The sequence below is a fragment of the Mauremys mutica genome, chromosome 7 (genome assembly GCF_020497125.1).
Source record: "Mauremys mutica isolate MM-2020 ecotype Southern chromosome 7, ASM2049712v1, whole genome shotgun sequence".
NCBI lineage: Eukaryota > Metazoa > Chordata > Testudines > Geoemydidae > Mauremys > Mauremys mutica.
Genome location: NC_059078.1, coordinates 79,332,878 through 79,358,079, shown reverse-complemented (window position 1 = coordinate 79,358,079; position 25,202 = coordinate 79,332,878). Strand labels below are relative to the sequence as shown.

General features: G+C 39.0%; 1 protein-coding gene across 2 annotated transcripts in view; it reads right to left on the bottom strand.

The window, feature by feature from the left end:
* The window catches only part of BICC1 (BicC family RNA binding protein 1), a 225,159-nt gene that overhangs the window by 15,686 nt on the left and 184,271 nt on the right, over positions 1 to 25,202 (bottom strand). For both annotated transcript variants that reach the window (XM_045024620.1, XM_045024621.1), the window contains exons 7-15: positions 24,217 to 24,411; positions 22,789 to 23,040; positions 12,021 to 12,152; positions 10,366 to 10,552; positions 8,234 to 8,392; positions 7,647 to 7,843; positions 7,237 to 7,378; positions 5,240 to 5,396; positions 1,900 to 2,065 (exon numbers count right to left, since the gene is read on the bottom strand). In XM_045024620.1, the coding sequence (XP_044880555.1) occupies positions 1,900 to 2,065; positions 5,240 to 5,396; positions 7,237 to 7,378; positions 7,647 to 7,843; positions 8,234 to 8,392; positions 10,366 to 10,552; positions 12,021 to 12,152; positions 22,789 to 23,040; positions 24,217 to 24,411 (1,587 nt within the window). The remainder of the gene's footprint in view (positions 1 to 1,899; positions 2,066 to 5,239; positions 5,397 to 7,236; positions 7,379 to 7,646; positions 7,844 to 8,233; positions 8,393 to 10,365; positions 10,553 to 12,020; positions 12,153 to 22,788; positions 23,041 to 24,216; positions 24,412 to 25,202) is intronic.

The following is a 25,202-nucleotide window of genomic DNA, read 5'->3' as shown; positions in this document are numbered from 1 at the left end:
GCATTACTTGAGACCTTTTTTTCTGAATTGTCTGTTGACTAAGTATTTAAAACTCTAGAAGAAACAAATCTAATTATAATAGGAAAACAGATAATTAAACAACTACACTAAGTAGTATTTTTCTGCACACAGTTCTTTGGACTATACCCTTTGCAGATTAGATTCTTTCCCATTTTCATTTTAAACTCTCTTATTCAGAAAAATATCTTGATGTAATACAGGAAAATGTTATACTGCTCATCACAATGAGAGTAAAAATGTATATAATTTTTGGATGTCAATTCTTTAGTAATTTACACTCGTTCTTTCCATTACTGATCAGTAAATCTGTTCACACAAATATGCATTACAAAAAGGCGTTATTTTACGGAGTCTGATTTGTATAAGGGATATCTGATGTTGTGCAGGACTTTGGAACAATCCAAAGATTTTTTTTTCCCTTGGAAGACTAGAACTTTGGTCATGGTAAAGGTGAACGCTTTGAATCTCAAATAGTGACTGACTATCTATTTGCCACATGTAACGGACTCATCTATAGCGATACATTTACCAGCAGAACTATACTGGTATGACAATACTGCTAACTTCATGCCAGTATAACCCCTGTGTGGACACACTTATTCTGGTATCAGAGCTTTTTTCCATTTTGCCTTATACCACTTTCAAAGTGAAATAAACTAAACTGGAAAAAGGCACTCTTATTCTGAAATAAGAGTGTCCACACAGGGAGTTACACTAGCATAACAGTATAATTATACCAATATAGCTCTGCTGGTGAATGACCTTGTGTAGGCAAACCCTAAGCCACAGGCAGGATTTCACTAACAGATATAAAGAGACGAATGCATGTTGACATGTCTTATGAAAAGTCTCAACTAGGATTTCTATGAACAACATGTCTCTTCTCAAAGCCGTAACATTTTTACGTGCATGTGTACACACACACACACACACACACACACACACACACAGAGTGAACAAGAGAGATTTAGCTTAGATATTAGGAAAATCTTTCTAAGTATCAAGATAGTTAATTATTGGAACAGATTATCTTGGGAATTTGTACAACCCCTGTAACTGGAAGTTTTTAAGAATAGGTAAGACAAGCATCTGTACAGATGGTCTACATATACTTAATTCTTACTCAGCAAGGGATATGTACTAGATGACCTCTTGATGTCTCTTCCAGACCTATATTTCTATGAAATGAAGTTTATTCCCCGCTTATATTTGTATTACATTTATTCTTTTCTTACATCAGAATTTTGAGAAGAATATTCAGGAGATTTTTTTGTTTGAATATCAGGTTTTGTTGCTCTCCAATACTTTCTTTGGAGTGCATATACAAGAATGTGATTGGATAAGTCCAACTAGATAGGAAAGTTCTATAAAAGTCACAAATGTATTTGATTGCCTACTGGAGAAGGCTGCATAATTCTCTCCATCAAATCATGTCACAAAATATCTAAAATCCACATACAGCCAAAAAAGCCTAGAAACCTCACAAAGAAAGTCTGAAAAACATTTTATACACATTGTTTTTTGCTATTATCAGGCAATGCCTCTTATAATCAACTGGCAACTGGATTCAAGCCTAAAAGAATTGAGAGAAGGGTTGGAGAGAAGAAAGATAGCTATGCAACTTCTGCACCTTCTCATATTCCTAGATACAATTTAATTTGTCTTTATCTAACATTAGATGTAAGCTCATATTTATGCTTTACATTACCAGTTTGAAAATGCACCATGTTGTGGGAGGAAATTGAAGGGGATAACACTGTTCGATGCTTTTGTCTACAATCCAAATATTGAAAAAGTCATGTAGCCAGCCAAGCCAGTCACTTTGTATTATTTGCACTGGACATTTATCAATGCTAACAATGCACTAGATTTGGGTACCTGCATATTTACATATGATGACTGTGGAGCAAGGAGCACTCTTTCAGAATTCTGTTGGGCAGCTGCTGCCCTCTCCGCTGCTCGTTCACTGCCAGGAGCTTTTTTATCAGCAACGGGATTTTCAGAAGCACTCAGCTCAGTATCAGAAAGCAATCTCTCTGTGGTGCTGAAAAAGTAACGTCAGTTGTTCTTCAGAATTATATATAATGGTTTCAATCACTACTCCTTATTTTAAACAATGAACATTCAGTGCAATGAATAAATTAACTACTCTCTCTAGAAAGTTGGTAGTAAATTTGAAGAAAAACAGTACACAAACATTACATTTCTAAGAAACATTTTCTAAGGCATCAACTTTTCTTTTCAGACACACGTGTTGCTGTGTTAACTAAAGATAATGTGTCTTCACACTCACTTCTTTATTTTCCATCGCTACATGTTTTTCTGGGATTTCATTAATACTTTCCCCAGAAGATTCCATTTTTTCTCCACTTCAGATATTTTCATTGATCTAGTTTACTCTCAGAGTAGAATCAAAATTGAACTTAAACCCTTGAATTCCCCCCAAAAAGACTTTCAAATGAAGCCTTAGAAAATGCCCCAAGTTCCCCCTTCTCCTCAGAAAACTGAAATGCCTTGCACCTTATGGTCAATAAAGTGAATTGTGATCAGAAGCAAGGCAAGGGAAAACCACCTCTTTATAACTTCAGTCCCACTTACTTACAAAAGCATCTGGTATTATCAAACTTCAGCTATAGTCACCCGCTTACTTTGAGGAACAGAAAAGCAACTGTACTTTAGATTTCTAAAGAATGTCTAACAAGGAAAGTAGCCCAGACAGACTGCTTGAATTCTGAATACAAAAAAAAATATATTTAAAATTAGTAAGTCTAGATACTTGAATTTGATCAGCAGGAATTGTCTAGGATGTTCCAAAGTAACTAGAATGATATAAATATACACTGAGACTACTGGGTGGAAGCAACTGTCATTGTTATAAATCAAAATAAATAAGCTAACTGAGCAAAATAAAATTTAGGCTGAATGAAGGAATTATTTCTAGGGCTGTCAAGCGATTAAAAAAAATTAATCGTGATTAATCGCACTGTTAAACAATAATAGAATACCATTTATTTAAATATTTTTGGATGTTTTCTACATTGTCAAATATATTGATTTCAATTATAATAGAATACAAAGTGTACAGTGCTCATTTCATATTTATTTTTATTACACATATTTGCACTGTAAAAAGCAAAAGAAATAATATTTTTCAATTCACCTAATACAAGTACTGTAGTGCAATCTCTTTATCATGAAAGTTGAACTTACAAATGTAGAATTATGTACAAAAAAACCCCTGCATTCAAAAATAAAACAATGTAAAACTTCGGAGCATAAAAGTCCAATCAGTCCTACTTCTTGTTCAGCCAATCACTCAGACAAACAACTTTGTTTACAATTAAGAGGAGATAATGCTGCCTGCTTCTTGTTTACTATGTCACCTGAAAGGGAGAAAGGACATTTGCATAGCACTATTGTAGCCAGTGTCGCAAGATATTTGAATGCCAGATGCGCTAAAGATTAATATGTCCCTTGATGCTTCAACCACCATTCCAGGGGATATGCGTCCATGCTGATGATGGGTTGTGCTTGATAACGATCCAAAGTAGTGTGGACCGAAGTATGTTCATTTTAATAATCTGAGTCAGATGCCACCAGCAGAAGGTTGATTTTCTTTTTTGGTGGTTTGGGTTATGTAGTTGCTCTTTTAAGACTTCTGAAAACATGCTCCACACCTCGTTGCTCTCAGATTTTGGAAGGCACTTCAGATTCTTAAATCTTGGGTCAAGTGCTGTAGCTATCTTTAGAAATTTCACATTGGTATCTTCTTTGCATTGTGTCAAATTTACAGTGAAAGTGTTCTTAAAATGAACAACATGTGCTGGGTCATCATCTGAGACTGCTGTAACATGAAATATATGGCAGAATGCAGGTAAAACACAGCAGGAGACATACAATTCTCCCCTGAGGAGTTCAGTCAGAAATTTAATTAATGCATTATTTTTTTAACAAGTGTTATCAGCATGGAAGCATGTCCTCTGGAATGATGGCTGAAGCATGAAGAGACATATAAATCATTAACACATCTGACAAGTAAATATCTTGCAATGCCACCTATAACAGTGCCATGTGAACACCTGTTCTCACTTTCAGGTGACACTGTAATTAAGAACTGGGCAGCATTATCTCTCCTAAATTTAAACAAACTTGTTTCTCTTACCGATTGTCTGAAAAAGAAGTAGGACTGAGTGGGACTTGTAGGCTCTAAAATTTTACATTGCTTTGTTTTTGAATGCAGTGATGTGACCAAAAAAACCCTACATTTAATAAGTTGCACTTTCACGATAAAGAGTTTTCAATACAGTACTTGTATAAAGTGAACTGAAAAATACTATTTCTTTTGTTTATCATTTTTACAGTGCAAATATTTGTAATAAAATATAAAATTAGCACTGTACACTTTATATTCTGTGTTTTAATTGAAATCAATATAATTTGAAAAGCACAAAACCATCCAAAAATATTTAATAAATTTCAATTGGTATTCTATTAACAGTGCGATTAATTGCAATACATTTTTTTAATTGCGATTAATTTTTTGGAGTCAATCGCATGAGTTAACTGCAATTAATCAGCGGCCCTAATTATTTCCTAACAGTGAAGTCTATTATGCCTAGTTTCTAAAGAGAAGTGGTGGAAAACTCATTTAAGTAATTTAAAACTGCACTGGAGAAAACACTAAACAATATATGGGTACTAAGGAATACTCCTCCATTGAAAAAAATATTCAAAAGGTTTTTTCCATTGCTAATTTTCTGTTTTTAAACTTTGTCTTTATTCAAGCTTTGAAACTGTAACAGTATTTCCTGAGGATTATTTTTCACTGAGAAAACAAATCTCAAGCACTTTTTTTTGTCACAGCAAATTAAAGTTAGCTATGAAAATCTACTGGTATTACAAAACACTAAAAATATTACAGAGCTATATGTACAAAAAGCTTCTCAGAGAAGCCAGTCTTGGAGAAAGCAAAGACTTCTGATAGGCAGATGGAGAGGGAGGAATTCTTAGATGTCAAAAAAGTTGACAATATTAACAATTTAAAACAATTGTTATAAAACAAATAGTAGTTTAATAAATTAAATATGGTTCAAAATTAGTCTGATTTAAACCAATTCTCCAATATTCATCAATGACTGAACCACCCATCTCACCCCATCGCTAAATATTAAAGTTCATCTGTAAATTCTGTGATTCTATATTCGTGAATGTAACATACTGTAAGTGAGAGTTTTTGGTTCCTTGTAGTAATTCTACTGTTTGTCTCTTAGTACAGGACTGTTTGGAAGAACTCATCATTTGCTTCAAATCACTGGCATTTGCTGAATGTGATGGACTTCTTGGCATGCCCACTTCTACAAAAGCATCATTGCAGCCTACAAGACCAAGAAAAAAGAGCTGTAAAATAAAACCCTTTCACATATCAATACCATTGCTGTACAGTATATTTAGAAAATCAGTAGCAATAATTTGCATGGAATTAAAACTATTTCACATGTAAAGGCATATAAAGGGCTAGCATTTAAGGATGTACTAATTTTCACAAAGTTAGAAAGCACACAACTATACTTCATATATGCATAAGGAATTAGGAGCATACATTCACACAGTATGTGTATTATAAAACGAAGGGGTATCTTTTCAAGTTACGGTATGTGGGATTTTACCCATGTCACAGCAAATAATGTCAGAACTTCTAACCTAAGGTTGAAAGTCACTAGTGATTTTGGATGACTTCAGTTTCTGGGACCAGTCTGAAACATCTTAAGGGGAATGATTATCAGAACCTGGATATTCACGACTTTCTAAAAATCCAGAAGCTTTTAAGGTATTTTGAGCTGGGCAATCAAAATTTGAGGCACCCAAAAATCACCAGTTACTATTTAAAATCTTAGCCCAAATGTCAAGTTGAAAATTTCTCCATTGGAAACTAGTATCGCGTTTGCAATGAACACCACACAAATATCTTGGGTTTAAATTCTCACTACTCAAATATTTTTCTTTTTTACTGGTGTATATAAATTTTATTAAGTCATTATTAGGATGACCATGAACCTAGCAAAAGAGAACAGACTAGCTTTGCGTGACGTCAGTATTCACTAGAGAGAAATTTAGCCTGTCCCCACAATCTTGTTTAATAGCTTTTTTTTAAAAGAGTGGATTTTTTTTTAAATGGAAAGTTACTATACTAAGAGCTAAAGAACTAAGTTAATCAATTAAATAATTGAAACAGGAACATTGGACTAGCCAGGATCTCCTGGGTCATCAAGTCCAGTTTCCGTCCCCCGCCGCTATCACAAGTAATTCTGTCCTATAGTCCTTGTCATTAATTTATCAAGTTCCATTTTAACACTAGTTAGGTTGTTCACCCCTCTACTACTATTGGAATTCTGTTCCAGAACCTTATTTCACTGATGGTTAGAAACCTTTTAATTTCCAGCCTACATTTATTTATGGCCAGTTATTACATATTTGTTCTTGTGCCAATATTTTCCATTAGCTTAAATAGCTATTCTCCCTTCCAAATGTTTGCCTCCTTGATGTATTCAGAAAGGACAGTCATATCCCCTCTCGGCCTTTGTTTTGCTAGGCTAAACAAGACAAGCTCTTTTAGTCTCCTCTCTTAAGGTAAGCTTTCCATTCCCCAATCATCCCAGTGGCCCTGCACGTGTTCTAGTCTGAACTTATCCTTCTTGAACAGGCTTGACTGGAATTGTACACAGCATTTCAAATGAGGTTTCACCAGACCCGCACACAAAAAAAGTTCCATGATTCAATGTCCGTTAGGCCTAGTCTACACAACAGTTTTAGTATCGGTAGACTATGTAGGTTAAGGGGGTGAGTTTTTAGCTGCTATAGTTATATCTATGCATGGATGCAGTTATACTACTACAAATGTGCTTATGCCGATATAGCTTACCACATGGGAATAAACTATATATGGTGTAAGCCAATTTAGACTGGTCTAGCTGCATCCACACTAGCTTTACCTGCCAGTATAGTTAAAGTGGTGCAACTATTACGTGCAGACAATACATAATCCATTGGACAACATGTATTTGGGGGGGGGGCATGCTTTGCTCCAGAGTGGCTGAGGATAAAATGCTGACACAAAAATTAATCTTACCTTTCATAATTTGTCTGTAAAATGCACAAACACCATCAAACTATTACCATTACCAACTAGAATAACACAGGTCAAATGCTAAAACTTACCTTCTGCTGTATTTGACTTGGTGGTCACTTGTTCTGAGGTGCCATGACTATTTGTCTGCCTTGATGAATCACTGTGGTTTGTGCTCAACACATTTTCTCCTAGTGATGAGGCAGATAGTGCAGCATACTTGATATTTGATGTCTGAAATTATTACAAGAACATGTTTACATAAATCTTTGTTTCTGACCCCCTTTTCTTGCCATGCAGGCAGGCAGAAGATTATTATTTGGGATAATTTGGCTTATTTTTTTCCAGTTACATTTTATGAGCATTTTTATTACAATTTGAAATAAATGATCTTAAAGAGTCACAATGGATGAAAGTAATTAGGTTTTTTCCTAGAGCTTTTCAGAGGAAGCTCATTGCAAACCAAAATCATCTTGTCCAGACTGAACATCATGCCACTTACCTTTATATGACCATTTAAAGAAGTTGAACCTTTTTTGTTCTCGGATTGCATGCCATTGACATGAATGTCAACGGGAGTCAAGCCAGGAGGGGGAGATGGAGTGTTCTGACTATAATTAGGCACTCCAGATAGCAGAATACTAGTTAAAGCAGCTTGGGCAGTAGATGGTATCATCAGATGTGGTATAGCAGAAAAACCTGTAACAAAAATGAAGTAATTTCTGGTTCACTGACAAATTGAGTACATCAGGCTAAATAAAAGCTGAATTTTATATTAAACCTTTGAATTACAATTATGTTGAAAATGACCAAACACACACAATACTTAATGCACTATCCAACATTTTGGATAAGACATTTTTCCCATTTAAAAAAAACCCCTACCAAGTTGCAGGTGATAAATTATAAAAACACAATTATGTTAGTTTAAAAACCCTCCATATCTGGATATTTATGCATTTACAAGAAAATACACTGAAGAATTCTTTCCTTCTATGAGACTTTAAAGAATGAATGGGTGTGTCTTTTTCAGTTTTCTTTCTAGTGAAAAATTAAGAACTAATTTCATTCTATTTAACTTCTACTGACCTGTGGCACTCGTGTTGGCAAGAGATGTTGCCCATAACGTAGGGCTAGGTGTGCCTGAACTTGGGCTCTGTAGAGGACTAACAGAACTATTAAGGGCATTCAAGAGCGAGTTTGGAGCAGTAGAGGTGTTGACAGATAAGGCAGTAGGACCTAAGAGACCTGTCAAAACAATTATATCCATTATGCATTTGTTTATACAGGAATTGTAAATAACATTTTTAAAGGGTTATATTAAGTGTTTGTGTTGATTTTTAAACTACTTTACAAAAATTACAGTGCTATTTCTGCTGAGATAGCATACACACAACTTAGGACAGGGATTTTTGAAGTGTGCACATGCAAATGGGGCAAGGGGAGTCACCAAAAACCAGTGGCTGCTAAACAAAACAAAGGTGAATCTCTGCACCTTCTATCAATTTGGCTCCCACCACTACAGTACCTAAGTGCCTCTGCCTGCTGCTCATACAGCTACAAAAAGCAGCTTCTCGCTCTTCCCTTTCATGTCTCTCCACTGTTTCTGGGAAGCATTGCTTAAAGGTGATGAGGAGGTAACCGCTACTTTACAGCCCTCCTCCTCTCAGCCAAGTCTTCACTTTCTTTAAGCTGTGGCTTCGTTGGAGCACAGGGTGGTGCAAGCGTGGAGGAGGAAGGAGAGAGGAAGCAGCATATCCTCACCTGGCAATACCACGCTGCCTCCCTCTGTTAGCAAAGCTCATCACACCTAAGAACCCACAACCCCATCCAACATCCACAAGTCATCCACAAAACTCCGCACGTTTTGTAAATGTGTAAAGTACTGGTACCATGGGGGAGGAGCATGGTAACAAAATGTAAACAGATGGCACAAGCCAATATTCCAGCTTCCACCCAAGACACAATTATGGATTCCAGGATGCAACCATAATGGGTTGTTGAATTGAGAGTCTAAAGAAAATATGGCTCATTTGACCCCTTTTCTGTCAGTGATGGTCCTGCATGGAGAAGGTTTGATAACCCAAGTACGGTGGAAAAAACATAATATATCTATACATAAGCTTGTACGTATTTTTGTTGAACAAAGAGATCAAGCAGTTATAGCTTTTAAATACAAAATGATAATTCCTTCCAGGATTATTTATGGCATAATAATTCTCTTCTAGAAAGAGAAAGAAAATATAAACACTCCTGGTTTAAGTTTATACTGACAGAAAAGTGCCACACAACACGAGTGAAGAAATAGTTGTTTGCAGTGTTGTTGTAGCCGTGTCAATCCCAGAATATTAGAGACATACGGTGGGTGAGGTAATATCTTGTACTGGACCAAGAGAAGTTGGTAACATAAAAGATAATACCTCATCCACCTTGTCTCTCTGAAGAAATAATGACATTCAATATTTAGTTACTACAGTCAGAAACAAACATTGCTGCTACCTAAGGCTAACCTTTAAGTAATGTTAAATGGCAAACTACCTCCATGTAGTCAAGGAGTCTTTTCCCTGTTCACCCACTTAAGTTTCTATTTAACAAGTCAAATAATATCTCCAGGAGTAAGGGGGTTCATTTGGATAAGAGTTTCTCTGAAAGCCATAAATGGGGTGCCACACTTGACTTATAATCTCTCTTTCACGTATTACCCTACCCGAAAAGGAGCACCTCCCTTTATATACATTAAGTTGAATGGGTAAAGAGTTTAGTTTTCAAATGTCTAAACTTCTCCATCTTTCAGAGGATACACTGAAACTATTCCCACAATCCATTACTAAAACATTGGAGCAGGGCCGGCTCCAGGCACCAGCTTATCAAGCAGGTGCTTGGGGCGGCCACTCTGGAGCGGGGCGGCACTTTCAGGTATTTGGCAGCAATTTGGCGGAGGGTCCCTCACTCCCGCTTGGAGCGAAGGCCCTCCCGCTGAATTGCGGCAGATCGTGATCGCGGCTTTTTTTTTTTTTGGCTGCTTGGGGCGGCAAAACCCCTGGAGCCAGCCCTGCATTGGAGGATGCTCTGTAATGATAAATACTCTTGAAATGTCAGGGTGGGCCTTAAATTTTCCAACACCTAATACTACTCATAATTCAAAAGTATAGCTGGTCCTGTACTTCCCAATACACGTGAACTGTGTTTCAAACATTATAAAACAAGAGTAAAGTATATACCAAGTCCAGTGAGTCCTAACCCTGCTGAGGGCAAGATGTCCAAACCAGGACACGAGAGGCCAACGGGGCATGAGACTGTAGATGGATTTGCTGCTATGGTGACTCCATTACTTTCAAGTCCCAGGAGACGTTTCCTTGCCTCATACATATTTAAGGCATTTCGTTCGACACTTTTTACAATCACAGACTGCAAAAAAGAAAAGAGAGATTGATAAGAAGGTATAATACAAATTCATGAAAACACAAATCTTACAATAGTGCTTCAGAGCCACAGGCTTGGTCTACACTGAAAAGTTATGTCAGCAGAGCTATGCTGGTCAGAGATATGAAAAGCCTCACCAGTGACTGACGTAGCTATACCAACATAACCCCCAGTGTAGGTGCAGGTATGTCAATGGAAGAGGACTTCTGTTGACATAGCTAACACAGTAAAGACATACCCCCAGTAAAGTCAGAGCACAACATAATAGCAGTAACAATGTCCATTAGTGATTATTCAGGCATTCAACAGTTTGTGGCAAGGTTAAAACATTTTTCTTAATGTTTTTGTTGACCTTTAAAAGTAAAAACAGTCTGTCCCAGGAATACTGCTCATTTTTTTCATTAAATGACGCTAATAAAGTTAGGAAGGATAATTATGGCCTGACTATGATGATGGAATGGTGCTAACAGCTACTGTAAGCGTCCAAGCTCTGTAGAGGGTAGCCAAGAGAGACGGTTGTTATATAAGAGAGTCTCATGTTTGCTTCCCATTATATTTACAAGAAACATGCTTCATGCAATAAAAACATGTTTCTTTTCTATTTGCATTAAATTCTGTCTATTGAAATCAATATAGGAGCCTGAAAGTACAAAATGAAAATGATATAGTCCCTTTTATTGACTTGAAATGTTCCTACATTTAGCATCAAAACTGCTGACATAATAGAATGTTCATCTGACATTTTACAGTTTGTTTGTCAAACATTTATACATAATGGATTGGACAAGGATCCGAAAATGATGAACTGGGCAGGTTTAAGGACAGGTGTCCTCAGTTTAAAAGGGTTAATTTTTCAACTATTACACTCATTACCTGCTGCAAAAAATGATATGAACATAAGACTTCTCTTTCAACAAATCAGAATAGGCCTAGAGATTGTTAAAAATACCAGGGAGTTGTGTGACTTAAAATTTGAACCTATAAACCAAATCAAGAGCAGTTTTACTTGTGGCTACTTCCATTATCTTCTACTAAGGGTTTGCAGGATCAGTCACTTAGACAAATCAGATGATCCAAATTTTGTCAAATATTGAATTAAAAAAATGCTGTTGAACAGAGTTACTATAGTATGGAACATTCAACCTGAAGACATTTTTGTCATGTTTGTAATTCATTTGAAAAAAATGCATTTTGATTGGAAACTACTTCTCAGCTGAAAGCTAATGAGCCAAATTCTGCTCTTAATGTGTACAGCTTCACTGCACCCAAAGGGTGGCAACTCCTGGAACAGAACAGAATGTGGTCATATCACAAGTGCAGTACCAAAGTGAAGACAAGACAAATCAGTCAATGGCTCTTTTAAATTCAATATCCAGCAATGAAATGTTCAATATTTCATATAGCATTATGGGGGTTTTGTGTACAGAGAACACATCTCTATGTTTTCACCAACCTTGCTTGGTTGTTTTGGCTTTGGTTTAATGCTGATGAAGACATCTAATTGTTCCATTAGTTGAGTTATAATCTGTGGTTCTATTTCAATTTCTTCCTTCATATCAAACATCAGCACAAGAGGAAGGCAACCCTGGAATGTGAAATCCAAATTATAAAGTACCCTTGTACTAAATACAACATTGGCTAAAACACAACAGTCACCATTTCCTGTCCTATGTAGCTCAAGATCTTAGCAGTTCTGACTGAAATAGTGAGAATGAAATTTTACAAAATGAGTGTTACCTCCCACAACCCCAACACTCAGAGAGCTTGACAGTTTGAGGGTGCGATGGTTTGTTCAATAAGCATCTCACCTCATCGTGAACAAAGATTTAACTCACAAGTTATACACATTCACTACCCAAAATTAAGGATGTTGGAAGGATCAACTTTTGTATGTATGTACTGTCTAATTGCCACAAACTATTGTCAAAAGAATCATTAGCAGTATCATTATTACTTCATATTTGGGGTGAGAGAAAAAAGAATGTTATAATTGTGAAAAAGAAAATCCCGCTGGATTGTAAAATCTTTAATAAAATTTCCTTTTGCCTCACCCCTGACTAGCTAAATCTGTATTTTCAGAGATTAAGCTGCAACACTTTTGAAATTCATGAGATTTTAAAATAAGACAACACTGGTAAAGAAGGAAACAATTATCATCATATAGAGAATGTGTGCTGCATGCTGTTCAAAAAAGGAAAGAAAACATGATTCCTGATCCCAAAAAGTTTGCAATTTAAAATGGACATTGACAGTGCAATCCAAAAACAGTATTACCCATGCATCAGAAAAATGTATATATAAAATATACACATAAAAACGGTCAAACCTTTAATGACTACCAGCTTGTTGAATGTGCTTGAGATGCTGCTTAGCAGCATGCAAGTAATAAATCATATCTATTCAGCAGGTATCAGTTCTGCATAACCTCACAGTTATATTTTCTTTCCAAAGGGTTTCAAAGTCTTCATAGACTAGACAAGAATCACTTCATCCACCACAGTGATGCAACCAGGAAAACAGCAGCAGTTCAACAGAGTAAAACTACACTACTCAGCAGTTTAGAGCAGAAAGTGAAGTCAGAGGTGGGAAGCGAAGCCACTTCTTTAGGTGTATAAATATGGAGAGCACTTTCTGAAAATCTTGGCCATAGTATTTTGTCATATTTGACTCTTCTGCTTTACTACCTTTGCACTACTTATATTCCATTACCTTCATTTCCTTAAAATCTAGCCCTTCATTTATGAAAACATTATTTTGGTAGCTGGTAGGTGCCCAGCACTTTTGAAACATCTGACTATTCACACACGTCCTTGAATATGGACTTTGCAGCACTGACTTTAGCATCCAATTTTTTTTTAAACCTAGCACATATATATCTCTTTATATATATATATATATATATATATATATAAAAGCCTCCCCATTTAGCATTGGCTTCTTTCTGGTTGGGCATATTTGCTTTCTTTTCTTTTTCCAATACCATCCCCCAGATGTTCTAAACATAACAAAACTACAGTCCAGCCACCAAATTATGTTACACGCTTATTAAAACTTACTTCCAGATTGTAAAATTTCACTTTTGGGCTATTGTGTTTTCTTGACCTTTAGTTGAATTTGTTTATGCAAATGCTTATTGAATAATTACATTTTTGTCTTTACAAAAGCTGTTGGAAAATCCAAGTATGACAAGTGCTCAGCATTTTTCTTACCACAACAAAATGGGTTGTAGTGGGGATTATTGAATTGAATGTGTTGTTTTCAAAGAAAGATACTCATGACTATAGCTTCTTCGGCCAAGTTGACTTTCTGAAGTCAACCTGTTTTTCATCATCTTCCCAAAGCTGACCCCCTAAAATAGTGTCATTTTCTTTGTGCTTAAGCTTGAATTGGTTATATGGACTAACCTGTAATTTTTGACCATCTTGGCATTATTATTTTTGAAGCACTCTTATCTGCTTTTCATTTTTCCCTGATATCCCTTTTGAACTTCAGTGAATTTGGAGGGTACTTTCTTCTAGACATTCAGTTAGCTATCTGAATATAGTCTCTTTATATATATATAAATGCTGAGCACATGTCATACTTGGATTTTCCAACAGCTTTTGTAAAGACAAAAATGTAATTATTCAATAAGCATTTGCATAAACAAATTCAACTAAAGGTCAAGAAAACACAATAGCCCAAAAGTGAAATTTTACAATCTGGAAGTAAGTTTTAATAAGCGTGTAACATAATTTGGTGGCTGGACTGTAGTTTTGTTATGTTTAGAACATCTGGGGGATGGTATTGGAAAAAGAAAAGAAAGCAAATATGCCCAACCAGAAAGAAGCCAATGCTAAATGGGGAGGCTTTTTTCCTCCCTTAAAAAAAACAACAGAGAGTGTTCTTTGAGGGAGATTAAAGAAACAAAACTAACTTTTCAATATGGAAAATAAATTAATACTCTAATGTTATGAGCAAATGGATCATAGATAAAATTATTTTATGCAGTCATTGAAATTACGTTTCTTGATCTACTGATTAGTGGATTCTGAAATACCGAGAAAAAGACAGATGAACAGGAAAACACAAACAAAACTCCCAGAAGACAATATGCTTAGCTTTTAACTCTTGACTTCTTTAAAAAACCAAAACAAAACAACTCCCTCAACTCAGGATAGCAATACGTTTTCATTCTGAGTCAAAATATACATTTGTTTTTCTTTTCTGGTTTGCCATTTACCACTTTCTCATATGGACATTATCTTAACAGCAATATTTGGGCACTAGAGGTGCATAAAGATCAAAATGTGTAAGCTAGTGGCAAAGTAGTGTAGTTCTCTGATTAGCACACATCTGGAATGTGGAAGGCTTTCCAAGTTAGAATTTAAGGACACCTGCAATTTATATATCAATATAAATCATGGCCTTTTTGGTGAGTAAACTTGTGTAAAACTTGTGTTAATGTCACATTTATATTAACATTTACATTTAAGAATAATGCAAATTAATTTTTAATACACAAAATGTTATAAAAAGGAATGTAATATTTGTTATATTAAAATCTTGTTGACATGTTTGTGTCACATTAAATAATTAGTACATTGGACACACGAGAATCAATATAAATAATTAGTTTACATCCACAATATTAAGTTTCTCAATATCATTTTGCGTGTGGTGAATTGCTTTTAAAAGTTATCAATATTACTTTGTATTTTATCCAGTCTTTATAGCCTAAAAAAACCATATATATCGCCTACCTCAAAAGGTTGAGCATATTGATCTTGAGGCTTTTGGAACAGTATATCAAGACCTCTCTCAAATTTTGGTCTCTTTCACTAGTGTTACAGTATGATGCACTGACTAGCACTTCAGTAGTTCACAGGGAGCTTGCTTAGGCTATCTGTTTTGTTTTTGCTGGTTTTAGGGAGCCATGTAAAGTTTGCTTATAGAAATTGTCAAGCTCAGAGAAATGGGTACACGGGAAAACAGTTCACACTGTTGTATATTTTTCCATCAAATCCATTATTACAAAAATCATGAGATAGTTTCATTGTCTAGCTCAGAGACAACATCAGCACCTATTTAGCCTGCTTCCAGGAAAGAGGAAAGCAGGCAATAATAAATCGGACTATAGCTAGAAAGCTTCTCGTACCACAGAAGTCTCAAAAATATAGAAATTTGAGTCCACTGAATGGAGCCAAAAAGCACTGTGCTGAAATTTATTTTCGAAGATCCAAGGAATGAATGTAGCTTTTATGCCATGCAGCTGACCAGGTTAAATAAAATAGTTAAACTATTAAGTTAGTAAATATCTCTTGCTCCTAATTTTTCTCTCTCTCTCTCTCTCTCTCTATATATATATATATTGTGACAGACCCAAACCAGTGGGGGTACAGGAGTCTGGTAGAGGGCAAATATACTGGTCACTGGATGAGTAGTTTTCTGTTCCCTGAGTGACCAGAGCAGGGGCTGCACTAGAGTAATCAGGAACCTGCTAGAACCAATTAAGGCAGACAGGCTGATTAGATCACCTGCAGCCAATCAAGGCAGGCTAATCAGGGCACCTGGGTTTAAAAAGGAGCTCACTCCAGTCAGGTGAGGCGGAGCCAGAGTAGAGGAAGGACATGTGAGGAGCTGGGAGCAAGAGGCGCAAGGAGCTGAGAGTGAGAGGGTGTGCTGCTGGAAGACGAAGGAGTACAAGTGTTATCAGACACCAGGAGGAAGGTCCTGTGGTGAGGATAAAGAAGGTGTTTGGAGGAGGCCATGGGGAAGTAACCCAGGGAGTTGTAGCTGTCATGCAGCTGTTACAGGAGGCACTATAGACATCTGCAATCCACAGGGCCCTGGGCTGGAATCCGGAGTAGAGGGTGTGCCTGGGTTCCCCCCAAACCTCCCAACTCCTGATCAGACACAGGAGGAGTTGACCCAGACTGTGGGTTCCACCAGAGGGGAAGATCACTAAGGTGAGCAAATCTGCCAGAAAGCGCAGGATCCACCAAGGTAGAGGAGGAACTTTTGTCACAACATATACATACACACACACACACACACACACATACACACACACACACACACACAGTTAGTTTCTCCTTTTAAAAATATGTTCAGTTTTGTCACATCACCTAGCAAATATAGGGACACTAGCATACATTAAAAATGTCCATTCATTTTTTGTAACGCTTGCTTTTAAAAACATGTTTAGCTATAACATTGGAAACATGAGTAAATATTTCAAAAATATATGGAACAATGCCAGGTTGGAAAAACTAAATCTCAATTTGTTCCTCAGTTTAGGTCAGTATACTTCTTAAGGGCTATAGACTTCCTGTAGCTCTGAGGACACAGAAATTACAGGTGTTTTACCATGAGAAAATTGAATTTTGCAATATTCTAAAAACCTTTCAATAGCTTCTAATCTTTCTTTCCTCCATGCAGCAAAGGGTATTTGAATATTTATATATTATTCTTATTTATGTTTTGGGGCACTACTGTCTCCCCTATCTTCTCCAGCTTGAATGACAATGGGAGTAGCATACTTTGAAGTTCACTGATGATATATGTACCATAGCTGTCTCTCAATATTTATAAGCATGTCTATTCAGGAATCAATACACTATTATATTATTTGTAATATAGATAACCATGTACACATACATATGCTCTCTCTCTAGACATTCTCTCTTCCAGTGCAGATGAAGTATGTATGTTGGGGTGGTAAAGGAACGGAGAATAGCTCAAAACAGTACAGACATGGGGTTTTAGAAATCAGTAATATAAGGGCTTGCAATACTTATGTCTCTATAATACAAACTTCATTTTTTATTTTTATTCATGTATTGTATTATCTAGTGCAAAGGGGTTACACCTACAAGTGATATTCCTACATTTTCTGTATTTTAGTCTTGATCATATGGTTATTTTCTTTGTCACATGAGATATAAACAAACTCCAATCATAATGCACCCAGGGTATGGCTACACTGGCGATTTGCAGCGCTGGAAAGCCTCCACCAGCGCTGCAATTAGTAAGTGGCCACACCTGCAGGGCACGTCCAGCGCTGCAACTCCCTGGCTGCAGCGCTGGCCGTACACCTCACTCAGCATGGGGAATAAGGATTCCAGCGCTGGTGCTGCAGCACTGGTCATCAAGTGTGGCCACACACCAGCGCTGTGATTGGCCTCCAGGGTATAAGGATGTATCCCAGAATGCCTGTTCAGCCACTCTGCTCATCAGGTCAGACTCTACTGCCCTGGCCTCAGGTGACCCGCCCTTTAAATGCCCCGGGAATTTTAAAAATCCCCTTCCTGTTTCCTCAGCCAGGTGTGGAGTGCAATCAGTGAATCTTTACAGGTGACCATGCCTCCACGTGGCAAACGAGCCCCAGCATGGAGCAATGGCGAGCTGATGGACCTCATCAGTGTTTGGGGGGAGGAATCTGTGCAGGCACAGCTGCGCTCTAGCCGTAAGAATTATGATACCTTTGCCCAGGTATCAAGAGCCATGCAGGATAGGGGCCATGAGCGTGACGCGCTGCAGTGCAGGGTAAAAGTAAAGGAGCTGCGGAGTGCCTATTGCAAAGCACGTGAGGGAAACCGCTGATCCGGCGCTGCCCCCACGACCTGCCGGTTTTACAAGGAGCTGGATGCGATTTATGGGGGTGACCCCTCTGTAAATCCAAGGACCACGATGGACAGTTCAGAGCCGGTAGAGGAGGGGGAGGAGGAGGCAGACAGTGAGGCTACTGTGGTGGGGGAAGACACCCCGGAGTACCAGGAGGCATGCAGTCAGGAGCTCTTCTCAAGCCAGGAGGAAGCTAGCCAGTCGCAGCCCCTGGAACTTGGTGCAGAAGAATCACAGGAGCAGGTCCCAGGTAAGCAGCTTTTATTGCAATGCAAAGGTTTTGGGAGAGGAGGGGGGGTGGTATGGCTGCATGCTTGCATGCCTTGACATGGAATATCCCATTGATGTGGTCTATCACGTCGCGGTAATCTGCCTCTGTAATCTCTTCAAAAGTTTCTGCAAGAGCATAGGCAATTAGCGTGACCAAGTTTAAAGGGAGAGCCAGTGTGGTCCCTGTCCCAGTCAGGCTAAAGCGTCCGCGCCACTGTTCCAGGAGGGGTGGGGGGGACCATGGCTGCACACAGGCAAGCTGCATAGGGGCCAGGGCAGAATCCGCATTGTTGTAGGAGACCCTCCCTTGCTTCCCAGGTAACCCGCAGCAGGGAGATATCTTCAAGTATTAACTCCTGTGGGAAATGGAGGGAGTGTTTCAGTGCAGGTCCCAACTGCTGTTTCCTGCCTTTACCAATGCCCCAAAAAAGCAGTGCACCCATGAAGCAAAAAGCACCCTGCGGCAGGAACCCCAGGTTTAATTCCTGAGGGACATGGAGGGAGTGTCTCCCAGCATGTATCCCAGGTTTTATTAACTTCTACTTCTACTATGCCATATCCTCACTTACCATTTCTGGGAGGCTGTGAATTCTCTAGCTGTGTTTGAAATGTCTGAGGAATGCTACAGTGTGAGACTTGAAACTAACTTCAGATTATACACAATGCAGGCTCTCTTAAAATGTATCATTTGCTGTATTTTTATAGTGTCCTTGACTAGTCCTGGACCAGTCTTATCAGTGACTGAAAGAAAGCTTCAGAACCTGAGAAGGAAGCCTAACAAAAGCAAGGAAGATTTGGTGAAGGCAGTTATGAACCAGTGTGCAACAGAGAATAAAACTGCGCAGGAATGGAGAGAAAAGATGCAGCACTGGAAGGAAATAGAAAGCAGGAGAAAGGCGTTGACGCTGAAGAAAACCACGAGGCAGCTTATAAACCTCATGGCGCGCCAAACAGACTGTATGCAGTCACTGGTAGCAATGCAGGCAGAGCACTACTGTGCCAAACGCCCACCCTCCCAAACCTCTTTCCCCTACGCACCAATGTCAGCTCCAAGTCCCGTTCCCCAGCATCCAGGTTCTTACCTACACCATCACCAGCTGCCCCCGACACCTGTACGGTCACCTATGAGCCCAGAGAACTACGACCCTTACCCTCTGCACTCAATCCCCATCACCATGCAACAGTACAATCCTGATGTGCACAGCACTCCTGGCAGTACATATGCAAACCTATGAATGTACAGTTCAACAACCAACCCCCATGCCCGTTTACTTGCTTTTTTTTAAATAAATGATTTCTTTGATTATGAAACAGTTTTTATTATTGCATAAAGTGAAAGATAACAAACACCAAGGAAAACACAGGCAATTAAAAGCACTGTAACCAGTGCACATCACTCCTGGGCAAGGCAAAAAACACTACTGTTGACTTTCAGCCTCAAATTCCTCCCTCAAGGCATCCCTAATCCTTGTTGCCCTGTGGTGGGCGTCTCTAGTAGCCCTGCTGTCTGGCTGTGCAAATTCAACCTCCAGGACTTGTATCTCCTTGGTCCATGCCTGGCTGAATGTTTCACCCTTCCCTTCACAAATATTATGGAGGGTACAGCACTGGGATATAACCGCAGGGATGCTGCTTTCCCCCAAGTCTAGCTTCCCATAAAGTGCTCTCCAGTGCCCCTTTAAACGCCCGAAAGCACACTCCACAGTCATTCGGCACCGGCTCAGCCTGTAGTTGAAACGGTCCTGGCTCCTGTCCAGCTTCCCTGTATAGGGTTTCATGAGCCAAGGCATTAATGGGTAAGCAGGGTCCCCAAGGATCACAATGGGCATTTCAACGTCCCCTACTGTGATCTTTCGGTCTGGGAAAAATGTCCCTTCCTGCATCTTCCTGAACAGGCCACTGTTCCGAAAGATGCGTGCATCATGCACCTTTCCAGGCCAGCCTGTGTAAATGTCAATGAAACGCCCACGGTGATCCACAAGCACCTGGAGAACCATAGAGAAATACCCCTTGCGATTAATGTACTCGTAGGCTAAGTGGGGTGGTGCCAGAATAGGAATATGCGTCCCATCTATTGCCCCTCCACAGTTAGGGAAACCCATTTCTGCAAAGCCATCCACAATGTCCTGCACGTTCCCCACAGCCACGGTTCTCCTTAGCAGGATGCGATTAATGGCCCTGCAAACTTGCATCAAAACGATTCCCACGGTCGACTTTCCCACTCCAAACTGGTTCCCGACCGATCGGTAGCTGTCTGGAGTTGCCAGCTTCCAGATTGCAATAGCCACACGCTTCTCCACCGTCAGGGCAGCTCTCAATTTCGTGTCCTTGCGCCGCAGGGTGAGGGCGAGCTCAGCACACAGTCCCATGAAAGTGGCTTTTCTCATACGAAAGTTCTGCAGCCACTGCTCGTCATCCCAGACTTCCATGACAATGTGATCCCACCACTCACTGCTTGTTTCACGAGCCCAAAAGCGGCGTTCCACGGTGCTGAGCATTTCCGTTACCGCCACAAGCAATTTCATGTCACCCGCATTAGGCAAATCCAGATCATCGTCGGACTCCTCACTGTCACTTTGGAGCTGAAGGAATAGCTCAACTGCCAAATGTGATGTGCTGGCGACAGTCATCAGCAAAGTCCTCAGCAGCTCAGGCTCCATTTCACACAGAAAGCGTGCTGCACTCACAATGGCTAGAAACGTGGACGGGGAAACTGTACTGCTGGGAAGTGAAGCGATGCACCACGGGGCGTTGGAACAGGAAGCGGAATGACCCACACACTTCCTTCCCCTTCCCACAATACACAGCGCCAAAATGGGACGAGGTGCTCTGTGGGATAGCTGCCCACAATGCACCTCTCAGTACAGCGCTGCAAATGCTGCAAGTGTGGCCACACTGCAGCGCTGGCCCTGCACAGCTGGACGACCAGAGCTGCAAACTACCAGCGCTGCAACTCGTCAGTGTAGCCATACCCCCAGTCTTGGCAGTCACAACTCTAGATCATACCTCATACCTTTTCTAGAAGCCTCTATTAAACTCAGAAACTGTGACTAATGTAGAGATAAAGAACACTATACCAAAGATTATGTTTACTATGAAGAGCTTAACATTCAAGCCTTAATACAAACTCACTAGTGATAGCTGTAACTAATTGTAAAACTTGAAAACATTAAGCAAACAGTGGCTAAAGAGATTGTGATGATGTGGTTAGTTGAATCAGCTATTTCATTTAAAAAAACCTAACTCATTTTATTCTCAGTGAGGTGAAACACAAATATGCCACTTGCAGAAATAATGATCAGTTACTAAACACCTTCACCTAATGTTTATTAATTACCTGAAACCCTCTTGTGTCACCATAGCAAGAGCTCTATATCCGTCCTAAACCCGAATTGTCACTGTTATGAGTGACCCAGTGAGCCTGACTGGGTTCTCAAGGTTGCTAGGCTCCCTCCTCCAGCCAGAGTTCCAGCTCCAGACTGGGCTCTCCCAAGGATGCTGCTATGGAGCATGGAGCTTAGCAGCCTCAAGAGTCATGGTAGTAACCATGGCTCTTGCTGCAGAGTAGAAAGCCGGCCACCTTCAGACTCTTGGCTGCAGGAGGTGGTAGGCTTCATGCCTCAGTGTCAGGAGCTTACCATCGTCTTGAGCCGCAACAGAAGCCTGTCTGTTTCTTGGTGTGTAATGGATTCAGAACAAAACATTTTGGTCCAGCAAATTGGCATTTTCCAAAGAAAGTATGTTTCACTGGAAAATATCTGACAGTTCTGCTGCTAATGTAGTTGACAAGACTACAGAATGTAGAACCTGCTAGGATGTAAGCAAGCGTCTCCGATGTATCTGATCATCTGTACTTCCAAGGAAACTTGCCCTAAAAAAGATCATTTGGTTCACGCATATGCCAAGTAACCTCTCTCACTGGCTCCAGAAAAGCTGCCCACTTATCGCACTAACAAAACGATGGAAAAAAAGAGGTGGTTGGACATTAATGGAAGAAAAGAACTGCTTATCTAAATTTCTGCCTTCTAATCAGTAACATCACCATCATAACTAATTTTAATTATGTCATTCATATTGGCAAAGCATCTTTTATCATGATAGTGTATAACACATTTATTGATAAAATCAGATATAAGACAACTACAGTTCATAGAAACTATTTCATTAGGCACACTGTCAGAAGAAGAGCACTCATCTCAATCAGTATTCTGTTATGTAAATAAATACTATTTTTTCTGCTCCAAGACAGAAAGTCATTTGCATCTGGATGATAAATACACAAGAACTGGTGGTATTTTCTTTTAGTTACTTGACATTTTTCATACAGATGTCACTGAAATATTTACCATGAGATATTGTCTGGCAAGACAGACTGACTCAATTGTGCCCTGGAGGTAGACAGTGGATTTCTTCTGTGGGTTACTGGGGTCAGGGAAGTGGATCTGAGCACCAGTTCTCTGCATGATATGTTTGATGTTACTGCCATTTCGACCCATCATAAAGAGATGATGCTGTGCTGCAATATCTAGCTGCGTGCTCACAGGGATTGCAGAGGCCAGACTACCAGCCAGGTGTTCCAGAAGCATGGCTGTTCCTTCCTACAGACAAATAGGAGAAAATACATTATAGAGAAACAACCAAAACTGCACAGCGGTGGATACAAAATAAGAATTTAATCAGATTACATCTGGTTTAGACAGCACACATTTCACATTCCAGAATAAATAAGCAGCAACATATAAAGGATTTACTGGGGGGGAGGGGAGAGCAATATACGATTTTGTTTAAAATCAAGTTAACTTGTAATTCAGAAAGAGTTGTACTGTACCTAACTTATCTTGAATGGCATCTGAACTCCACTGAATTCAAAGGAAGTTAGGTGCTTTAGAAAATCCCATTGGATACCTATCTGGATCTTTAGGCACCTAAATACCTTTAAAAATTTGGCCTTTTATGTCTTGGCCTCAGTCCTGCCTCTGGTTCCACACAGGTGGAACCTGTGCCCACATACAGCCACACTGAAATCAATAGGGATATATCTGAACAAATCCAGTTGCAAGATTTGACCCTTGTTTTGGTCTCTGAAGCCCTAATTGGCTTGAGACCTACCTACTTGACACCACTTGTCTCTCTGAACCATACTGCCACAGCTGTCATCCACAGAAGTACTCAAGCTGGAGCTCCCTTGCTTTTAGCTTAAAAGGCTGTTAGCAACATGTCCTGAGTGATTGGCCCCTTCCATGTCTTTTGAATTCACTGTTTCCCCATTTGTCTGAAATAGCCCAAATCTGTTGACCACTAGGGTATTGCAAGTCCACCTATTTAACCAGACATTTGGGGAGGACTCAGGTATGCGGGGGTTAGGATTTGATTTGTTCATTGGTTTACATTTTTTGCTTACTTGCTGTTTTTGGTGGTAGGTGAGATTGGCCCCTACTCCGGTATAGCTGTTTTAATTTTGGTTTGCGATATTAACCATTTCTCAGAGTGCCTAAAGCCTGAATAAGGTCTCTGATATATTTAAAATTTAAACTGAAGTAAACATATACAATTAGGTTTCAAACTGAAAATGTTTTTCTGTACATACACAAATCCTATTTTATAAAAAAAAACAAAAAAACCACCAACATTTAAGATCAGTGCATCCAAACTGTTAAAAGCTATAATAATAAATGCCTTCCAGATCAACCAGGGTATTACAACAAGACACCATTTAAGCAACTAAGTTTTTACACATTTAGGATATCTGGAATAACTTTAGTTAAATGTATTACCTTCACAGCACTAGTATTATTCTGTGACCCTCTAACAATGACAGTAGCACCATACATTCGAGAACGTTGTTTAAAGGAAACTGAAATGTTATAAGTCTGTGATATATGCAGAATCGTGGGAGAATTAGGATCTGGGATGGGTTGGAGAATTCCAGCTATGGGTAATTCAAACATAAGTACCAAAGGAAGCAGCTCCTAGAGTGAGATTGAGAAAAATCACAGCATGTATTTGAAGCACAATCACATTTACTCAGCCTACCACAACTTTAATAAAAATTCAGAATTTTCTCTCACTCCACTGAGATAACATTTAGAATATCTACAATCTCCCTGAGCTTTCTTCACAGAAACTTAAATTTGTTGATATCATCCAAGGCAAGCTGTTTGCTGTCACAAACAAATGGAAAAAATTCATTACCTTGCCAGGGAAAAAAGCGTGAATGTCATACATCATTAGAAAAATTGCAAAAAAGCCACAGTTTTGTTTTGCAAATAAAGAACGTCAAAAAACCAAACAAAAATAAAAGAAACCATGTCACATTCCCACACGCTTCTATACTTACAGACCATATATTGAGCTACATTTGTGAAAATTTATTCAGGGATCTTGCTCAACAGTGGGATGGTTGGGGTTAGAAAAACAATGACTTTTTATGGAAAAGCCCTATAAGTCATGGTTTCTGTCACAACCATCATAACCATCAAACATACAGCCTTAATGTATGTATATGTATAGAACATTAAAATGTTCATAATATGTCATATGGTTCAAAAAACAGTTGTGTGAGACACACATAAAATCAAAAGAGATTGTTATGATGGGGGAAATGAGTGCAGAGTGCGATTGGTGGGGATGGATTTATTTTGCAACAGTCCATCGCATTAGTTACACCTACTGCATACAACAGTTAAAATTCAATCATAGGCAACTAAATTACCTCAGCAGAGGGAGAATTTACCACATAATTCTTAGTAGAAGGACTGCA